At 43.5% G+C, this 19,991-nt stretch overlaps 1 protein-coding gene across 1 annotated transcript in view; it reads left to right on the forward strand.

Moving 5' to 3' along the window:
- Window positions 1–18,353, forward strand: part of COL11A1 (collagen type XI alpha 1 chain) — a 331,740-nt gene extending 313,387 nt beyond the window's left edge. Inside the window, exons 59-67 of the mRNA XM_084851680.1 lie at window positions 53–160; window positions 2,397–2,450; window positions 2,550–2,585; window positions 2,702–2,755; window positions 5,947–6,196; window positions 10,145–10,257; window positions 11,777–11,845; window positions 14,083–14,316; window positions 15,768–18,353. Coding sequence (XP_084707806.1) covers window positions 53–160; window positions 2,397–2,450; window positions 2,550–2,585; window positions 2,702–2,755; window positions 5,947–6,196; window positions 10,145–10,257; window positions 11,777–11,845; window positions 14,083–14,316; window positions 15,768–15,914 — 1,065 coding nt within the window. The 3' untranslated portion in view covers window positions 15,915–18,353. The remainder of the gene's footprint in view (window positions 1–52; window positions 161–2,396; window positions 2,451–2,549; window positions 2,586–2,701; window positions 2,756–5,946; window positions 6,197–10,144; window positions 10,258–11,776; window positions 11,846–14,082; window positions 14,317–15,767) is intronic.
- Window positions 18,354–19,991: the final 1,638 nt, after the last annotated feature.

The raw sequence follows: 19,991 nt of genomic DNA on the forward strand, positions 1-19,991 counted from the left end.
CCTTTCAGTTGTACTTTTTGACCAGAAACTATACATTTTATATGTTTTCTAGGGACATCCTGGCTTGATTGGCCTGATTGGACCTCCAGGAGAACAGGGAGAAAAGGGTGACAGGGGTCTGCCTGGCCCACAAGGATCCACTGGAGCAAAAGGGGATGGGGTCAGTAAAAACACTCACACACTTTCCTTACTGGCTTAGTTTCCTGTCTGTCTAGCCTCTCTCGAAACTAGTATCTTATTGCATAGGCCTTAGCATTACCGAACTGGGTATTCTGTAGGCAAGTTCAGCATCAAAAAACTCTGTGTTGGATCCAGACTGGCCCTTGTGCAAATAGAAGGGCTCCTTCCATTCATGGAATGGACTGAAATCCAGGAGAGGCTCCTGCTGGGGGAAGGAGCAGGGAGGGAGGTGATTTTCACTGATTCCCCCTTTCCCCCTGCAGCCTTCCATGCCACCTCCAACACTGTTCCCGAGGGTCCCTCAAGCCTCCAGAACACATGTTCATGAGGTGCAAGAGGCTGTACTGGATCCAACAGTTCCTCTGGTGGGAGCTTCCTGAAAGCAGAGTTCCATTCACAGGAACTCTGGATCCAACCCTCAGATTTTTGAGGGCAGGTGAAAACAGACCTATAATCTGTCAACTTTTATATAAGGCATCCTGTAAATGTGAACTGCTATATTTTACTAATCAGCTCATAAAAACAAGCTTCCTTTTGGATAGTGCACAGAAAATGTTACAGAAAATACGGCTGTGCACAGCCCTACCGACCCACTTCAGAGGCTGATTCGGAGGTCCCAAATTGGCCCCGACCCGCTTCAGCCTGCTCCAGAGCCAGACCAGCGCACTTCAGGCTTGGATCTGAAGCAAGATACAGAGACCCACTGCCACCAAGCCCCTGTCACTGCCGCACCCTCCGCCACCAAGCCGCGTGAGACCCCCTACTCCTTACCTGGACCTGTTGGGAGTGTCCACAGCCGTTGGCCTCTGCAAGGGAGTTGACTTTCTAAAAAAAAAAAAATTGTGACTCCTCTTACCAGAAGAAGAAGAGTCACCATTTTGAAAGGAAATGGCAACTCCCTCCAAGAAGGCAGTGGCTGCAGGTGCTCCCAGGAGTCTAGGAAAGGAGCGGGGGGCTCGCATAGCTGGGGTGGCTGTCCAGATCAAGCCAAAGCGCATCAGAGTGATCCAACCCACTTCAGAGCGCTTCAGCCCACTCCTGATCCACTCCAGAACTCCTCAACCTCGGTCTGAAGTGCCCCGATCTGCTTCGGGATTAGGGGTTCAGACCAAAGCGGTGCAAAACCATAATAGAAAAATGTAAAAGTTACAAAAACAACTAAAGAAAAACATACCAACAGAGAGAAGATGAAAAGTATTCCCCAAATGCAAACTCAAAACACAGAGGACTAGTCCTGTATACAAGATGTTCACAAACATACCTTCTATTAAATTAAACCAAAGCATTGGTAATATCAGAGATCCTATGTCACGGTGCTTGATCTTACTTTTATTTCAGTAAGTAAAACATGACAGACAACATTCTAGTAATTGGGAGCCTATGTTAATTCTTTCTTCTTAAATTTGCTTAGGGCACAATCCTATGCATGTTTAGTCAGAAATAAGGCTGTCTGGGGGATGCTGGGAGTTCTAGGACTTATTTCTGTCTGAATATGCATCAGAGCACACCCTTAAAGCCTGTTGTCTTATTCACCAGCATGATGTACTTACCAATCCTTCCTAACTTACACCTCTTTTCAGTATTTATCTTTTTATTTCCAGTAATTTGTTACAATCAATCTAGCAACCATCAGCATATTCCCACTAGCTTTTCTCTCCAGGAGTGGCCTAAGACATTTTGCTGCCTGAGGTAAAGGACAAGAATGTGCCCCCTCCCATTCCATGTACAAAAGCTGACTGGACTGGCAGATAATTCTGTCGTAACACTGATTATAAGACAGCATCCTCCACCGTACATGAAGGCAGCAGGCAGGCTAACTTCAGAGGCCCAGAGCAGATCACATGGCACATGAATCTGTCCTCCAACACTTTGTTGCCATCTCCCAGCATCTGCCACCTGAGGCGACTGCTTCACCCTACCTATTGGTAGGGCTGGCCCTGTTTCTGTTGTATATTCTTGTGTGGCCCTTGAAATTGTTTGGGGGGTTAAATGACTCATTCCCTACTATCTCTTTGATCATTACAGAAAGCTTTCCCCCCAAAAAATGTCTTATTCATATAGGACTAAAATCCACGCTCTGCATTTGGTACCTTCAGCAGTTCCATCGGCAACCCATTTTTTAAAAAACTTTGCTGAGATGTAGTATCTTTGGAGTAAGATTTTAACTTAACCAAGAGTGGCCAGAATAACTGACATGTTACATATTATTCTTCAAGGGAATTCCTGGTCCTGCTGGCCCACTTGGTCCTCCTGGGCCACCTGGTTTACCTGTAAGTAGCTACACCCAACCTGTCTCATTTCACCTTTTGACATGAGCACCTTTGCAAATACAGTGTTGTCTAACTTTACCTATGTGCTATTTTTTTTAGGGCCCTCAAGGCCCCAAAGGCTCTAAAGGTTCGACGGTAAGTAACCTTACTCTAACATTGTTCTCTTTCCATTGTTGACTATTCCTTTTTCCATTTATGAGATGTTTAAAAGACAGGCTGCTAATACAGTGTTTTCTTGTACTCCTTCATAGGGTCCTGGCGGTCAGAAGGGTGATGGTGGGTTACCTGGACCCCCTGGGCCTCCTGTAAGTAGAACTGCTTCTTACATAACAAATATGTACACTCTTGCTAGATATTCGATGCAATCCTTTAAACATGAATGGGAGATTTGCCACTGATTTTAGTGGGATATAGAAGGCACCCAACATTCTGTAAAGGACATCGCAGTAGCAATTGCTTTAGGAAACCAATGTTAAACTTCACTATGCATGATTTTAGATGTGTACTAGTGCTGTGCCGAAGCCTGCCCCCTATTTTCAGGAACTTTTTCTCTCCCTGTGAAAGAGGCATTGTTCTGCCTCTTTCACAGGGAGAGGGAGAATTTTGGAGAACTCTCTCCGGGGGGGGGGGGAATACCTGTTTTTAAGTGTTTCCACTAGGGATGTATGAAACACTTACCTGGTTTCGTCCAGGGACATCCGCGGTGGGGGGGAGGCGCTCCATCCCTCCCCTCAAAATCCTCAACGGGGGGGAGGCAATCTGTTCCTCCCCCCAAAGTACTGCCTGGCCTGCTCCATTCCGCGGCCAGGCCGCGGAGCCACCAGCCAGGCCAACCTGCAGCGGGGCCTCCAGCTGCTGCCGGGCTGCTGCGGATGCAAATGGCATCCTGAGTAGGAGACACCATTTGTGTCCCTATGGTAGCCCATGATAGGCTACGTAAATACTTACGTAGCCTATCACGGGCTACCATAGGGACGCAAATGGCGTCCCCCGCTCAGGACGCCATTTGCGTCTGCAGCAGTCCGGCAGCAGCCGGAGCCGCCGCCACTGGAGCCGCAGCCGGAGCTGCAGCCAGGTAGGCTCCATTTCACGGGGCTTTCGTGGGGTGGTGGGGTGGGTAGCTCCATTCCGCCACAGATTCTGGGGGGCTGAATTCACTGGAATTCTGCCCCCCAGGGATCCATGGCAGAATTCTTTAACATTACTGGTTTCCACATACCTGTTGTTTAAGTACAGGCGATTCTTGAGGGGTCTTCTTTCTATTTTGTTTTTAAACACTCCCTGCACTTCCAGGAGCTGAGGCCTCTTCTCCAGCCGGCAGTTCTTCCTGAATGCCTTTTGGAAAGGGACAGATCACATGGTCTCATGGGTGTTCAGAAAGAATTGCCAGGCTAGAGAAGAGGCCTGGGCTTCTGGAAGTGCAGGGGGTGTTTTTTTTTAAAAAAAAAACATAGAAAGAAGACCCCTCAAGAATTGCCTACTCTTGAAAAGGTATATGGAAACCCTGACCCCCTCCCCAAGAGAAAATTCTCTGAAATTCTCAGCCCTCCAAGCCTCTTTCTCCAGAGTTTTCATCCCCCCACTTGAATTGCCAAAAATGGAAGAGTCGACATTTTTGGCACAGCAGTAATGTGTACAATAATACACAGGTAACAGATAGATTAATATAGCTATTCCTATGCTGTGATTCTATTGGAGCACTGAAAAAGAATACAAATGGTAATATTGGGCCCCCTGATGAATCTTAGATTTCAATGTTTAAAGAGTGAATTTGTAGCCCTTATAATGGCAAGGATATGCTTTGTTAGTGCAGGAGCAACACCTGCTGAAATCTCAGAAATTGGAGCAGTTGTGTAGTAAAATTTCCAACAGTTGGGAATGATGCAAATTTGCCTAATTAGTTCAGGCCACAGAATCCATCTTTTTCTTCTTGCTGTTCTTCGAGCAAATTGGATTGCCTGGGTGCAGAATTTTAATTGTTTGTGCATGAAGAACATGCAGCACTAGATATGAATCAAATAGTAGGCATTTGTCCAAGTTTTGCTTCAAAATTAGAATCTGTTAAACAGTGCAGCTGTCACTTAAAGCTTCCAGCCTAATAATATATTTTTGTTGTTGCTATTATTGACATGTTAAACTCAGAATTTAAACTAGCTGTTATAATCTACAATAATCAGTAATCTGTCAATGTCCAAATTGCAGTATGTGTATATTTGATCAGGCCTACTTGTAATACGTGTGTCACAAGCACTACAGCAGCAAAACACTTGCTTATTGGAAAATAAGACCAAGTTATCCAACTGGTGTGAAAGAAAAGACATATTAGCTTTTATGGGATACAGCATTGACTCTGGCCTGACTCTTAAGCATAACTGTTTTTGAAAATACAAAGCAGCAAGTAGTCTTATCAACTTGAAGTTCTTGCAGGTTGCCCAATCTGTGACCCACCAGAACAAACGTAACCCAGTAGTCATGTATGGCCTCAAGAGGAGGCCAGGGTGAGAGTGCTGGGGTACTGCCTAGGCCCTTCCTCCCCTCACCTGCTGTCAAGGGCTTCCTTAGCTGCCAGTGTGGGGAGGACGGGTCCCAGTGCATCCAGCCCCAAGCGCTCTCTCCCTGGCCTCCCGCTGAGGAGGCCAGTGCAAAAGTGCTGGTGTGCCGCAGCGCTCCGAGCCGCTCGCTGAACTCCAGGGTGCTTGGTGGCTGGGTCCGTCAGCACCCCACAGCTCAGCGGGTGGGTTTCAGGAAGCCGGATTGGGGGGGGGAGTCTGTCAAACTCCACCCCCTTTTTGGACTCTCATGCCATCACTGCCTTTGACAGCTTTGTTCACCATGGAGAGATATACGGCTAGGTGAATGGCAGGGGGAAAGCTGGCAATTTGAGCCAGAGAAGATTTCAGGAGCTAGAAAGGTTCACCTTTGAGATGGGCATTTGTGAGCCCCCAAAGTTCCTTCCTCGGCCTGCGCTTGGAAAAGTTCACCAGCATCCCGGCTCTCAGGTCTTGCAGGACTGGTCTTTTGAGATCACACTTCGTATGTTAAATGGCTTAGACTCTGACTAGTCTAGAGATCATGTCTCCCCTGATTACTTGTTATGGACCCTTAAGATCATTGGTTAATATCCCTTACATGTTTCATCTGTATCTCCATTTCAAAAAAGACTGATAAAGAGGGATTCTTGATGGTTGCTCTCCTGCTTTTGAACTGTCATCTTCTTGGGGTTCACCTGGGCATCTTCTCAAGAAAACGTAAGACATTTCCCTTAGGGCATGCATTTATTTTATTTGCTTATTGTATGTGTGTGGCTTTGTTCATATAGAAGTATTTTTAATTTTTTTAAGGCATCATTTTTATAAAGGTTTTGTTTCCCCACCCTGAGTCCAGGTGAATAGTTTAGAATCTCTCAGACTCTTCACTCAAGACTACCTTTTATTTGTGTGGCTGGCTTTTTAAAAAGTGAAAGAAACAAAAAGGTCGTTGGTTTTGTTTTTCCCAGGGCCCTCCAGGTGAGGTTATTCAACCTTTGCCAATCCAGTCACCCAAAAAGACCAGAAGATCTTCAGATGCCATGTTGTCTGATGCAGCCGATAGCATCCTTGATTACACCGATGGCATGGAAGAGATCTTTGGCTCACTTAACTCTCTGAAGCAGGACATTGAGCACATGAAATACCCCATGGGGACTCAGAACAACCCGGCCCGAACATGCAAGGATCTACAGCTCTGTCACCCAGACTTCCCAGATGGTAAGCTAATGTTACATGACAATGGCAAATATGCTGAAGTTGTGATTTGCTAAGCTATAATGTCAGGTCATTTATTCTAGTTATATGGGTAATACAGTCTCTAAAAAGAACTAAATAAAATGCTTGTTAAATCCTTTCATGCAGGTAAAAAAAAAAAGTTAAAGCTCTTCGTAAATCTTGGTATGTTGACACCAACTGAAGAAACTTTGTGACTGGAAAAACTGTTAGCTTGTTAAGAATTCTGTTTAGCATTTACCAGTATAAAATATTTGCTGAAGAGTGAACAATAATTTACATGTACTTTGCAACAGAAGTGCTTCAAGGTACTATGAATATTAATCTAGATTTTTTTTTCATAACTGATCAAAGAAAGGGACTGCAGATGTTCAGGGATTCTGGTTGAACGTAATGGCAATGGAGGAGGAAGCTGTGCCATTCACAGTCATTCACAGCTATGGAACAAATGAGAAGGGGAAAGGGGCTCACTGACTTACCAGTGATTGTTGCCAGGTTGCCATGGTAGCTGGGGAACTGGCGGGGATCTACGTGCAGACACGATCATGGTGCACCTGCACCGTGGTCATCAGAGACCAACACAAAGTGAAGATGGGTAATTATCACATGAAGGTGTTGCTAATAGGTCACCTCTAAATCTGTCTAATAGCACCTCAGCTTCAGAAGGAGGCCCTGCTGTGTGAGCCAACCATAGATGGAACAACACCTGCTTGTCCTTCACCTCGCTAGCAAACAAAATGGAAGAGCATGAGCTGCGAACAAGCATCTCAGGATTAAGGAGAGAGTTATAGGAAGAAAAGTCCTAGTTTTCCAGGGCCTGTCTCACTTCCTTGGCTACAAGGAGGCGAAGCAGCCAGCTTCATGCACTTTTATTGCACACCTGAAAGAATTATGCTGTCACGCTTCAATTCACACGTACTTATCCTAGTGCGGTCTGCTAGGCTCAGTGTGTGGTTTTTGTTGTTAAATATTTATATCCTGCTCTCCTGCTAATAAGCTTTGAGCAGGAGGTTGGACTCGATGGTCTTATAGGCCCCTTCCAACCCTACTATTCTGTGATTCTAGTTATTGCTGGAGTAGTCACTCATAATCATTAAAAACAGCAGCAGAAGGAAATGACAGAACCTGTTTGAATAAACCTGTTTTCACTTTCTGACTGAAAGAAGACTGTAAGGAAGCCAGATGCGTCTGCACAGGGAGAGTGCTGCCAAGCTTCAGTGCTACCACCACCACCAAGAGAGGCCCTGTCTCTTTTGCTTGTGGTTGACCCATGTGTGATGCTGACACAGAGAGCAGAGCCTCTAGGCAGATCCGAAAGCCTGGGCATGTTGACATGGGAGCAGACAATGGCTCCAAGCATTTGGGTGCTCTGGAAAAAATTATAGCTCTTTCCCCAATCCTGCTGGACCTGTGCTCTGGCCCTCATGCTTACAATATGTGTTGCCTCTTTCTAGGTTCCCTCCCTTTTCCAGATCCCTCAGTTCTTTTCCCTCTTCCCTTACGTGTCCCTGCCAGTATTTCCATCCCTGATCATGCCACTACCACCCATAACTTTGTTCAGCTCAGACAAGTTGCTAGCAGACTAGATTTGCTGTGGAAACGTCTCCACCAAGCCTTGCCATTTAGCAGCCTTGCACCTACTAAAATGGCTGATTAGAACAGGCTCAAAATGCAGTGTTTAGGCAGTTCTCATACAAAGTGTCAGCTTCTGATTTTTTAGTGTTCTCTGCCACTCCACAAATGTCCACACCATCAGTTCATTGGGGGCTTCTCTACACCAGCAATTTATTGCAAACTCATGATTGGTCACTCACAGAAGTTTGCGGGTACATCACACGACGATGTTGACATCCAGTGCCCCTCCCATGCTCTTTCAAGTTTTTCCCACTGCAAAAAAACCCAGACCACATAAGATCTTAAAAAAGAAAATGTGCAGAATCGGTAGCGTGTAATGCTCCTGTATTACTGTATTTCAGCCACTGTATTTCAATTTACCAGCTGTGGAACCTACAACAGTCAGTGTGGCCATTAATATGTTGCCTCAAGTCTGGTAGTTTGTATTATATGTATCTTCAGGGAATACAAGTGCTCATAAGTATCTGAAACATATCCACTCATAAACACATTTTTGTTTTTAAAAAACAGCAAATGTATCTTCACATTTATATAGTAATACATTGCTAATATTTATTAGGTTTAACTGTAGTAAGATGTAGAGCAATACAAAATGGGCAATGTTGTTCAAGAGGAAACTGATTTATAGTTATCTATCATAGATGGAATGTTTAACCCCCTGGTAAAGTTTAAATGGAAAGGCTAGCATTCACACCATTTTCCTTCTTTCATATTTTTTTAATCTCATTATGTTTCCTCCTCATTAAATCTTTTCCTCTTAACAGAAACAAAACAAAATTCTATTATGGTGACTCTATAAAACTTACTGATTTCATTCTGGGGAAAAAAGATGGTAGCCTTGAGGAGTTAAGCAGCCCCGTGAAATGCTACATAAGATGAACAGAGTTTGTAATACATAATTACTGTGTAATAATGCAAATAATTATGAACAGTTTTCTTTTATTGCTTATTGACCCAGTTTTAGGCTTTTATGGCCTCAAGCACAATACTGTATCTATTGTGTCCCAACAGATATTTCATCTGAAAGACAGTATGTCTCTCTGCCTCAGTCCAGGGCTTACTTTTGTTCCCCTTAAGCCATGGAGGGAGAACCTCAGGAATATGATCTGAATTTGGCCCACCAGGCCTCCCCATTCAGCCCGCCATGGCCTCCCATGAGGCCCTGCCCTCCCCCTGAAGCCCCGCTCCCTCAGAGAAAGTTGATGAGGAAGCTTTGGCTCTGTGGGGAAGCGGCTTCACTCCACTCTTGCCTTTTCTGGTTGAGAGCAAAGCCAGGGTGGCATAAATCCAGCTCCTGAGTCCTGACTGAGCTGGTGTCTCAAGTAGTCTCCTCGAGCTGCTGGTCAATCTACTCTGCTCCATCTTCACCTTTCCTGCTTGGGAGCAAAAGCAGGGTGAAGCAACTGAGCTAATGGCTGAAGGAATGCTCTTCTAGCCACTGGCTCAATCAAGAGCCATGCTGACCTACACATTCAGTGAAGCAGCTAGGACATTCCTGCTGCTTATATACATCACGTCCACTTCTGGTTGAACAAACCATATAGTTGCTTAGTTCTCCATGTCAAAAATCCCCTGTCTATGAAAAGCTAGTGTATCAGGGAGATCCAGCCTTGTTCCTGACATGCTAATTTTCTATATACAGGGAGCATTCAAATACATGGGAACTATTTAAATGCATTCTGAAGACATACAGTCCTAGGAGGTCTGAGCTGTATTTCTCAATATGTAGATCAATTCTTGTTTGCTACACATGCATAGATTACTTCTGCCCCTACATATCCCACCCCCCTCCAGTCCATATGTCTGATGGAAATCAAATCACAGCCCAGAACATGAGGTAGACAGAAGGTAGATCTTCAGATGTTTTGGACTTCAACTCCCAGAATGCTCCTGCCAGTATGGCCAATGGTCAGGAATGCTGGACGTAGAAGTCCGAAACATCTGGAGATCTACTTTCTGCCCGCCCCTGGCCTACAGAGCTAGCTTCTCAGTGCAAATGTGGTGTGTCCCTGAGGAAAAGGTGCTTTTTATTTACCTTTCCATTTCTGCTGAGATTCTAGTTCCCATGCTGTGCTGCAATACACTTCTTCAAAAATTCTTGCCCAAGTTTTCTATAACACAAGAGAAATTTACAAACCTATATTTTAAAAGCAGAAAAGAATATGGGGAACATTTTATTCTGTGCAAAATGTCTTGATTTTATCATTGGTATTATTTGTTTGTTTGGTTTTACAATTTTCAGTTAGATGACAGTCAAGCCTGAATTCTTTGAAGTAATTCCCTTCTTATTCGTTTCAGGAGAGTATTGGATTGATCCTAACCAGGGTTGTTCTGGGGACTCTTTCAAAGTGTACTGTAATTTCACGACAGGCGGGGAAACTTGCATCTACCCAGATAAGAAGTCAGAAGGTGTAAGTACCAATTGTTACTGTGTTCACTGTTGATAATTCCTGCTGCGTTGCTTTAAGATTGTGACTAAAACAGGAAAACATTGTCACATCTTTGTTCGTGCATCTTTTCTTGCAAGATAATTACCCCACTACATTTACATAAACTTGAACAAGGCGGCGAAATGATAATACAACGTTAATGAAGATCTGAGTCCCTCCCCTTTGGACTCGAATGCTCACTGAATGCAGATGTTAGCTTGCTGCACCTGCTTGCGAGTGACATTTTTTATTTCTGTGCCACAGCTGTGCAGCCATTTTTAATGAGGGCATAAAGCTCCATCTGAGTCCTGGAAAATGAAGCCATGTGGGATCATTCCAGTGTGCCTATATGAAATTCTGTCTTTCTCACAGAAAGAGGCCATGTGTACTTAAATATGCATCTTATACAGATGTTCTCTCAAAATATGCATTTCCAATGCATCTTCTTTCGAAATACACATTGTGAACACATTGTTATACATTTTTTCCCACCGGAAACTGCATCGGAATATTTGGGAAATGTAAAAGGTGGTGGGAAACTTAAGTTCTAGTCTGCACATTAGTCTGGGAAATGAGGATCAAGCCAGTTAGTTTTGGAGTGCATGGAGATCAGATTTCTCAAGATCAAATTCCTCAAGTATCCTTCCATGTTATTTGCTGGATTGAGAGCTGTGGGCATAAATTAAATGTGCATCCAAACACACATTGGAGTGAGGATACTGTCTGTCCAACCTTCAGGTTGTCTTGGTCTACTGGCTGGGGAATTGTGGGAGTTGTAGTCCAACACAGCAAATTGGGTAAGGCTGGTCTTAGTTGCACTGCATTATTTTGAAACAGGATGCTGGACTTGATGGACCTTTGGTCTTATCCAGCAGGGCTCCTCTTGTGTTACCTTACTATCAGATATCAAATATGCAAATCTCATAACTTCTCAAAAGCAGGTATCAAATATTCTGAAAATATCTAGAGAGTATTTACCATCAGAACTCACAGAGGAGATTCTGAGGAGCAAATCCATAAGCTCTAAGCAGAACTGCAAGCACTTTACATAGGATTCCCAGGCAATCTCCCTTCCAGGCACTGGCCAGGCAGAGATAATGCAGCAGTAATGTATGTATCTTTGCTCACTTTTTAATAGCCCACCCTTCTATCTTACAGGAAGATATAACTGGTTCAGTTAGAATCACAAAACCATAGCATTAGAAGGGAGTGAAAGACCATCTGGACCAAACCTCTGCCAAAAGCCAGAGCATCCACAACCCGTTTCCCACAGAACCGCCTGAACAATCCAATTAATGTATTTGGTTATTTAATGTGTAGTCTGAGAATTGGATATAAATTTCTCCTGCACAGCTCCAAGTATGATTAGAACTAGGCAGAGAGCCCAGGCTTTTTTAAAAAAGGGAGATTAATTTAGCAGTGTTTATATAAGACTCTGTTAATTCCCACTCATTTATGGCTGACATAATTAGCACTCATTGTTTCCTTTCCTCTCTCACAGGTAAGGATTTCTTCATGGCCAAAGGAAAATCCAGGAACCTGGTTTAGTGAATTTAAGAGAGGCAAGCTGGTAAATTACCATCTCTTTACTATGAAATTCATATGCAACATAGTCCATACTCAAGCACCCAAATCCATCAAAGCCAATCAGGATGTGGAAACAAGGTTTCTTATCATAGTTTTGTTTTTCAGCAAGGGCAACATGCTGCATCCAGCAATACAGTAATATCATTTTAGCTGCATCTGTTAGGATCTGAGTGTGGGAAGCCAGTGCACAAAGCTGTTCTAGGTGCCATGCAACCTCAGGCACAGGCATGGGCAAGCAGTTTCCTTTTGGTCCTACAGTACTCAACATCAGGGCAAAAGTGTACACAGAGATCTTTCTGACGCAAGCAGTTTGCTGCATGGGCTGCTGCTTTTTCTTGCTAATTTTGCTGCTGAGAGTTACTTAGTTGCAGCTGATTATAGCCCCATCTCAAGAGCTTGCGTCAAGTAACAGATCATCAGGCTCAGGTTTTCCTGAGTCTTTCGAGAAAGTGTATTCCACTAGGGATGGCGGAGAATTTCTCCACGAATCTCTGGGAGGCCAAATGCCAACGCATTCGGCCCCCTGAAATTGGTGGTGAAATTCTCCTCCGGCCCCCCGCCCCCCCCCCCGGGATGGGACTTACCTCGTGCGAATGTCCCTCTCGGTGGCGGGTCCCGGCGGCGGTTCGGCGGCATTGCGGCAGGGGCGGCCGTTCTTCTGACTGGCTGCCGCCGCCGCCATTACAAAATAAAAAAGGAAAGTAAAAAAAAAAAAAAACACCCGTGATAGGCTACGTAATGATTTACGTAGCCTATCATGGCTAGATTTCCAAAGTCAGCCGTGATAGGCTACGTAAATCATCACGTAGCCTATCACGGGTGACTTTGGGGGGGGGAAGTGCATACGCAAATGGCGGCGCCCATGTGGCACCGCCATTTGCGTTCCTTAGTTTGGCACGTCTAGTCTTCGTAAAGATTTACGTAGACTACGGCAAAAATAAGGGCAACGCAAATAGCGTTGCCCTTATTTTTGCCATAGTCTCCGTAAATCTTTACCTAGACTAGACGTGCCAAACTAAGGAACACAAATGGCGGTGCCCCATGGGCGCCGCCATTTGCATATGCGCTTTTTTTTTTTCCAGAGTCACCCGTGATAGGCTACGTGATGATTTACATAGCCTATCACGGCTGACTTTGGAAATCTAGCCGTGATAGGCTACGTAAATCGTTACGTAGCCTATCACAGATGTGTGTGTGTGTTTTTTTACTTACTTTTTTTTTTGCGGCCGGGTAGACGGGGAGCTCCCCCCGGCCTGAATTTCGGCGGTGAGGGATGGGGCGCCTCCCCACCGGCCTGAATTTCGGACGGGCGAGGCGGGGCACCTCCCCCCCCTCGCCTGAACTTCGGGGGGAGAACTGAAGCACCTCCCCCCCACCGCAAAGCAAGCTGTGGGACCAGGTAAGTCCCTTTCGTCCATCCCTAGTATTCCACAGTTGAAGAAAAGCAGCTGAGAATGTCTCTCAGAGTGTACATAGATGGTAACATTCAGAGGGAGAACCCAATCAGTCCTAGAGGCAATGGAAAATAGGAGTGGAGATGATTTCTTATGCCCATATAGGAGTTTCCACTAAATAACTTTGAGAACTGCTGTTATACATTTTTGCATGCCCTGATCCGTGTATCCAGTGTTTCCAGGAGAATACATTCACTAGGCTTGCAGCCTTTAGTACTGAGTGGATGGACTGTTTTTTGTATTAGTCAGCAGCTCCACATGGATAGTACATCTGTGGTCACCTCAGTCTCAGCCAGTCTCTATATTCACATGCATGTCGAGGGATTCCCCTTATATATCATGAATATGGTGGAGGGAAGCATACAGCTGCTCCTTTACAGTGGAAACAGGACCTTCAGTGCAAGTAAACATCTAACGCATGCCATAGAATTACAGTAAACTGAAGTTGTGTCCTTGGAAGAACTTTGTTTTTGCAAGGTTACAGCACACTGTTTGGGATGGTTTTCGGCTTCTGACAATAGCGTTGCAGCCCAGATGCATAATCATGTAGTGCTGCATACAGAAATTCTGTTTACTGATTCATAGCTTGACTGCATTCTTAATGGGACAACAAACAGACTTGTGTCAGCTGATGTACAGGGAAGCCAGTTAATGTGTTTTTGTGTCAAATGTAATCTTGTTTTGTGCTTTAAAAGGAGAATCAACCACAGGTTTATGTGCCTGTTTGCGGGTCTGTATTTTGCTTTTCTCTTTTCAACCTCCCCAGCTTTCCTACATGGATGCAGAAGGCAACTCCATTAATATGGTCCAAATGACATTCCTTAAACTACTGAGTGCCTCTGCCAGACAGAACTTCACTTACAACTGTCATCAGTCGGTGGCATGGCATGATGTGTCCTCTGACAGCTATGATAAAGCACTGCGGTTCTTAGGCTCAAATGATGAAGAGATGTCTTATGACAACAACCCATACATCAAAGCCCTTCATGATGGCTGTGCAGTAAGTATAAGCCCAGGATACTCTTTCCTGCTTCAGATGGCAGGTTAGCTTAGTAATCAAATGAGTTCAGCTTAATGCCAATCTTACGCACGAATCCAAAGTTCTTTTTTCTTCTGTTTTTATTTAACATATCCTTTCACTTCTGTACTTTGTTCTTCACCTAGACCGGTAATTTTTAAAGAATAAAACTTGAGAAGAAAAAAAACAATGTTAGCCATAACTTAAGGCAAAGGAAAGACAAAAAACATCAGACAATGCACTGTTCTAAATGCACTGACAAGGAAAGGCACTGGAGGAAGACGTGAGATAGTAATTGGAAAGCATTTGTACTCCATGCCAGGCTACAGAAAAGATGAATAGCCATCGTACTGCAAATGAAAGGTCCCCCTCCCTCATTTTAATATAATTTATCTCAAAGAAGATAATGGAACTGAAAGCAATGCCAAAGCTCCTTTAAAAAAAAATAAAACCTTGTATCTCCACATCTTCATTTCCAATGAGCTGCTATTTGAAGTGGCACTGAAATCTGATAAGGATGGAAAGGTATTAAAGACATCATGTTAGAAGTTTCACAAGTATTGAATCATTACTCATGTAACCCTAAGAATCCCCAGTGTGTTGCATGGCACTTCTCGATTTCTGTCTTGTGACTGCTTCTCCTTGATGCCTGATTCCATATGGATTACTTAGAAGGAATTTCCATTTAAATGCCCCTCTATGTTGTCCCAGCAAATCAATGCCTTGACTGATGATCCCCCTTTACCTATCACCAGTTTGCCCTAGTAACCTATTGTCCTCCCTCTCCCTGTCCTACTTGGCCAACTCACCTAAGGGGATGAGTTTTAGCTGCGTCAGCTTCTACAGTTGGCAGGAGGAACTCTAGCCAGACATAGAAGCACAGTTCCTGGATTTGGAGGAATCAAGCCATGTTCTTCCTTCTCTCTTCCTCAAAGCCAGATCAATCTTCAGCGCATTGGCTCCCCCACAAAATGGGTTTGACATATTATCTAATGCCCATCACTGCTCAGAGCAAGAGAACAGACTATGATAAATACAGATAATGACATCAATTTGGGATGTTCTCTGAAGTAGCTTATGATGTTGTTTTTCTGAGACTGGACCCAATCAAAGCGCAAGCCACTCGTTGAGTTTTGGTTACAATGTGTAAGAAGTAGCTCAGTTAGTAGCTTTCCCATCAGCTTATTAGGTGCACTTCTGGGGCCTCTGAAATTCATAGCTGCTTTTTAGTTACTAAGTTGCTGCTGTACCACTTTGCTAGATGATAACCGGCTTCATTTGCGGTGTTGATTTTTATCAAGAATAATCTCCAGGTTAGATTTCCGGCCTCATTGTCTAGATTCCACAACCTACTTAATTCTAGACAAACCTACAGATGTTTACTACATCAACCAACACCTTAGTTTAATTTTGTTACATTTTTCTTTTTACAGTCAAGAAAAGGCTATGCAAAGACTGTTCTTGAAATCAATACTCCCAAAATTGACCAAGTGCCTATTTTTGATGTGATGATCAATGACTTTGGTGATCAGAATCAGAAGTTTGGATTTGAAGTTGGTCCGGTCTGTTTCCTTGGTTAAGTTTAGAGCAAAGAGAAGATCATCAACAGAAAAGATGCACCTTGGTGCCACCACCAACCCACTTGATGCCACATGCAAGTTTTGAATAAGGATGGAGTCAAAAATATGTCCTACCATGTGCATATGTCTTCTCTAGAAAACACCCACTGCCCCTGTAGGACCAGAATCACATGACTTAAACTTATCTGGCAAACTATGAAGGATCCTGTGGGAGAGACAGGCAACATAGGGTTAATTTTATGAACGTCCTCCACCACCCTCACCCTCCCCACCCCACCCCACCTAACCTGCCCGTGATTTTTTGGTGCTGTAAAATTGAATGTCATGGTGCTCCTTCTATTACAACATAAAAGGTGCTAAGAAGGTATGTTAAATAAACTGTAATTATGCAATGTACAGTACAATGCTGTCTTTTTCTGTGTCCATTTCCAAAACTTGCATGTGTCCTGAATTGAAACTGGTTCTTACGTTATAATAATTTCAAAATTATGTTGTCAATACTGTGTATGTATTATGAAAAATAAAGTTGTAATTTCCAGTGAACCCAATTCCATATTTTTTTCTGATTAATAATATTATTAATAATAAAAAAATCCCTTTGTATATATTGATGTTCAAGAGCTCTGTTATTCTGAAGTCACCAATGAAACCTCAGGTGGCAAAACTGGAAACATTTTAGTAGCACACTTCTCTGCTGTTACTATTTTGTGATAAGGAATTCCAAGAAGGAAAAGTGCCGGTTGAGGTACTCTTCCATGGTGCTATACCTCAGACTTTTTAACTTCCCTTTTCTGATGCCAGGATATTTTAAGCAGTCTCTCTCTCTCTCTGTATGTGTATTTCTATACACCTAAAATAAGCAGGTTTTATGCTTAGAGATGGGAAAAATATGTATGATTAAATAAATGTATAAAAGACATGACAGAAGGCCCCTTCTGATGTAACCTTTAGCAGTGTAGGGGCTGCTGCAGGATGAGCTTTTCCTTTACCACTCTGGTAATGTTGGAAGATCTGGGGCATGTGGAAGGAGCCCTTGCTGTGGATCATTTCCACACCAATGCTGTTACCCACCCCTCAAAGTGAAGCACGAGTGATGCATGGAGGAGTTGCACCATGGTCTCTTCCCATATAGCTAGATCTTTGGATCTTACCAGAGCTTTATCGAGGAGTGTGTCTTGCTCTCTGGCTGCAATGTCTTACACAGGTAACGTCAAAAGGGGGCGCTCAATTAACTAGTCACACACAGTCATCCCCTTTTTGTAACTCATCTGAACTTGGTCATGTAGATATTAAAACTGGATTCTAAACAATTATTTATGGAGTTTCCCATATCTGTTACCTTACCTGAATTCATGCCAGGTGTACTTAAATTATGTATGAGCAATATATATTTCCTTCCCTGAACAAAACATCATTCCATATAATTCCCATTCCATCAACATGACTTTTTTCTTATACTCCTGTGACTTCAGGCAGAGGCTAAGGGCCTCTAATCCTCACCGAGAAATGTTTTGAACACAACCAAAAACTGTACACCACGCCACCTGCTGATGCAGCCCTCAAAGAGGAGATGATCAGTGCTGTCGGCACTGAAGCATGGGTAGAGTTGCCAATTTTTGTACCATACCATCTGGTAATTGTGCCGCTTCATGTGCCGATATTAGTGTGACCTTAAAAGCTTCAACAGCTGATTTCTTCAGGTCATACTGCTATTAAAGGCACTGGTAGACCAGATCAAGATGATTGGTTTTTTTTTTCTGGCTAGCTGACAGTCCTATAGAGGTGCCACGGTTGAATATAGTCAGTGCTGATCATGACAGTCATATGTGGGCAGTGCAGGCAAAGCCCATGTGTACACCCAAGTTCTGGATTTGTATTCCTAGAATCTATTTGCTTCCCCTAGTAAGAGAGATATAGAAATGGAAACTTGTGTCTGCTCATGGATCCCCTTTGCTGTAGTGTGGCAAATAAGTCTAGGTCATGTGATTCTACCTAGTTGCCAAGCAATCTATGAGGAAACTGCTATCTAGGCAGCTTACTTTCTCACCCAAGCAGTTACAATCCATTTTTTTCTAAATGGCCTTTTTTCTGGTTTGGCCTGGCCTCAAGACATTTTTTCCCCAGGTAGTCAGACACAGATATTAACTTAACAACACAAACCCCATTGTACTTATTTTTCATAATATATGTAAGACTTGAAAAATAAATGTTTGTTACTATTTCTTATATAAATTTGTTTAAATTAATTGATATCAGATTCCACTAGCTCGTTTCCAGCTGTTTTTTTTTTAAATCATGCAAACATTTTATATGTAAAACAGATCTGAAAGTCAACAGTTTGCTGTTCAGAATTCCTTTTTTAAAACCAAAGTTTGTAACTGTCACCTCAAAGAGGAAAAATATACATTTTATTAATAAAATCAAGTCTTGTCTACCTGGACTGACCACTCTGTTTCTTAAACATACAGGAAATGTTAAATCTGCTTCAGTAGCACAATGATATTCTGGCTCTAGATATTCCATCACATGGGCCAAGGAATACGTATCAGAACTACTCCTAAATATGACTGCAAAGCAAATTACTTTCAAAAAATGAATTGCATGTTTCTAAATTCTTACCTTCAAAATCTGAGTTTGGTTATTTTATTTCATCAGATTTGAATCCCCTCCCCGCCACACACACTCTAATTTGCTCAAGTTGGCCTATATAGTGTTTCCCCCCGTATAGTCACTTGTAGCTTTAAAGCCAGTTATAAATGTAATGAAATATGCCAAACTACACCCTAAATTCATGCAATTTTCTAAATGGAAGTCACTTCCAGGTAGAGAATATATCTAGTGTGAAGCAACTTTCAGGTTGTGATTCTTCTCATTACCATACTTGTACTTATCAGTATGTGGAAGCAAGTACAGAGCCATGTACTCTGCTTCTCTTCACACTGGGCCCCATGATCCAGAAGTCTACCAGTGCTCAGATACACACAGGCTTTCTGAACTTCCCATTCATTTCAATGGAGAGAGAAGCTCCCTGGGTGCAAGAAAACAAACAAGCTGATTATTTTCACAATTCCATAGAACACGGGTGGGCAACTTGCGGCCTTCCAGATGTTGTTGGGCTTCAACTCCCATCATCTCTCACTGCTGGCTAGGGCTGGTGGGTGTTGCAGTCCAACAACATCTGGAGGGCCATCAGTTGCCCAACCCTGCCATAGAGACAAAACGCCACACATACACAGGCTTATCATTCTGTGGTGCAGGCAACTATGTTCCACACCCACACGTGTATAAAGCATTGTACCAAGAGCTTCACGCTTAAGCCCAATTTGGACGTTGCCTTCCATGCGAATGAAATTGCGTGGAGGGGGGAAGCAGGGCCATGCTGGCCCCACCCTCTTGCCTGAAACATGTTGGGGGAACATCTGTAAAGAGGCACTTCTAGTACTTGCGTAGGCTCTCCCAATGATCAGAAACCTAATCATGCAGGCGTTTCCCCCAACCTAACATGAATGATAGGGGCTGTGCCCTGTAGGAGACATGGGATCAGGACTAGCCACACTCCCCCCATCAACATGATTACTATTACATGGAGAAGAACATGAGAATAGGTCTATACTTTATGAATCAAAGCCCTGGCAATGTGGCCATTGCTTCATTAAGGGTAGAAAGATGAAGCACACCTATGCCTGCACATGAAACACTTGACTCACACAATGTGTTATATGCGCCATGAGGAAGGGTGTCCAGGCACACTAACTTCATGAGAATGGCAGTTCTCATCTGGCTAAGCATATGACCCTTGGGTTTGAGATGTCATGATGGCATTTTTGCATTCAGTACTGCATCTGTCATACAGTAAGCTTAAATGGTCATGAAAACAAAGGCTTAGTAAGATATCTAGCTAGCAGAGCCTGTAATACAAGCTTCTGCATGTGGCAAAGCCTGCCTAAGTTTGGGAATACTAAAAGAAACAAAGAACACCAGATGACATTTTAATCCAGTGAAACCAACATTACATGTCAATGTAGAACTCTGGGCGGCAGCAGGGCAGTGGGGGGAGGGATAGAGTTCTCTAAAAGT

This window comes from Heloderma suspectum, chromosome 4, assembly GCF_057233095.1.
Source record: "Heloderma suspectum isolate Gila_16-S chromosome 4, 16-S_ref, whole genome shotgun sequence".
In the NCBI taxonomy this organism is placed as follows: Eukaryota; Metazoa; Chordata; class Lepidosauria; order Squamata; family Helodermatidae; genus Heloderma; species Heloderma suspectum.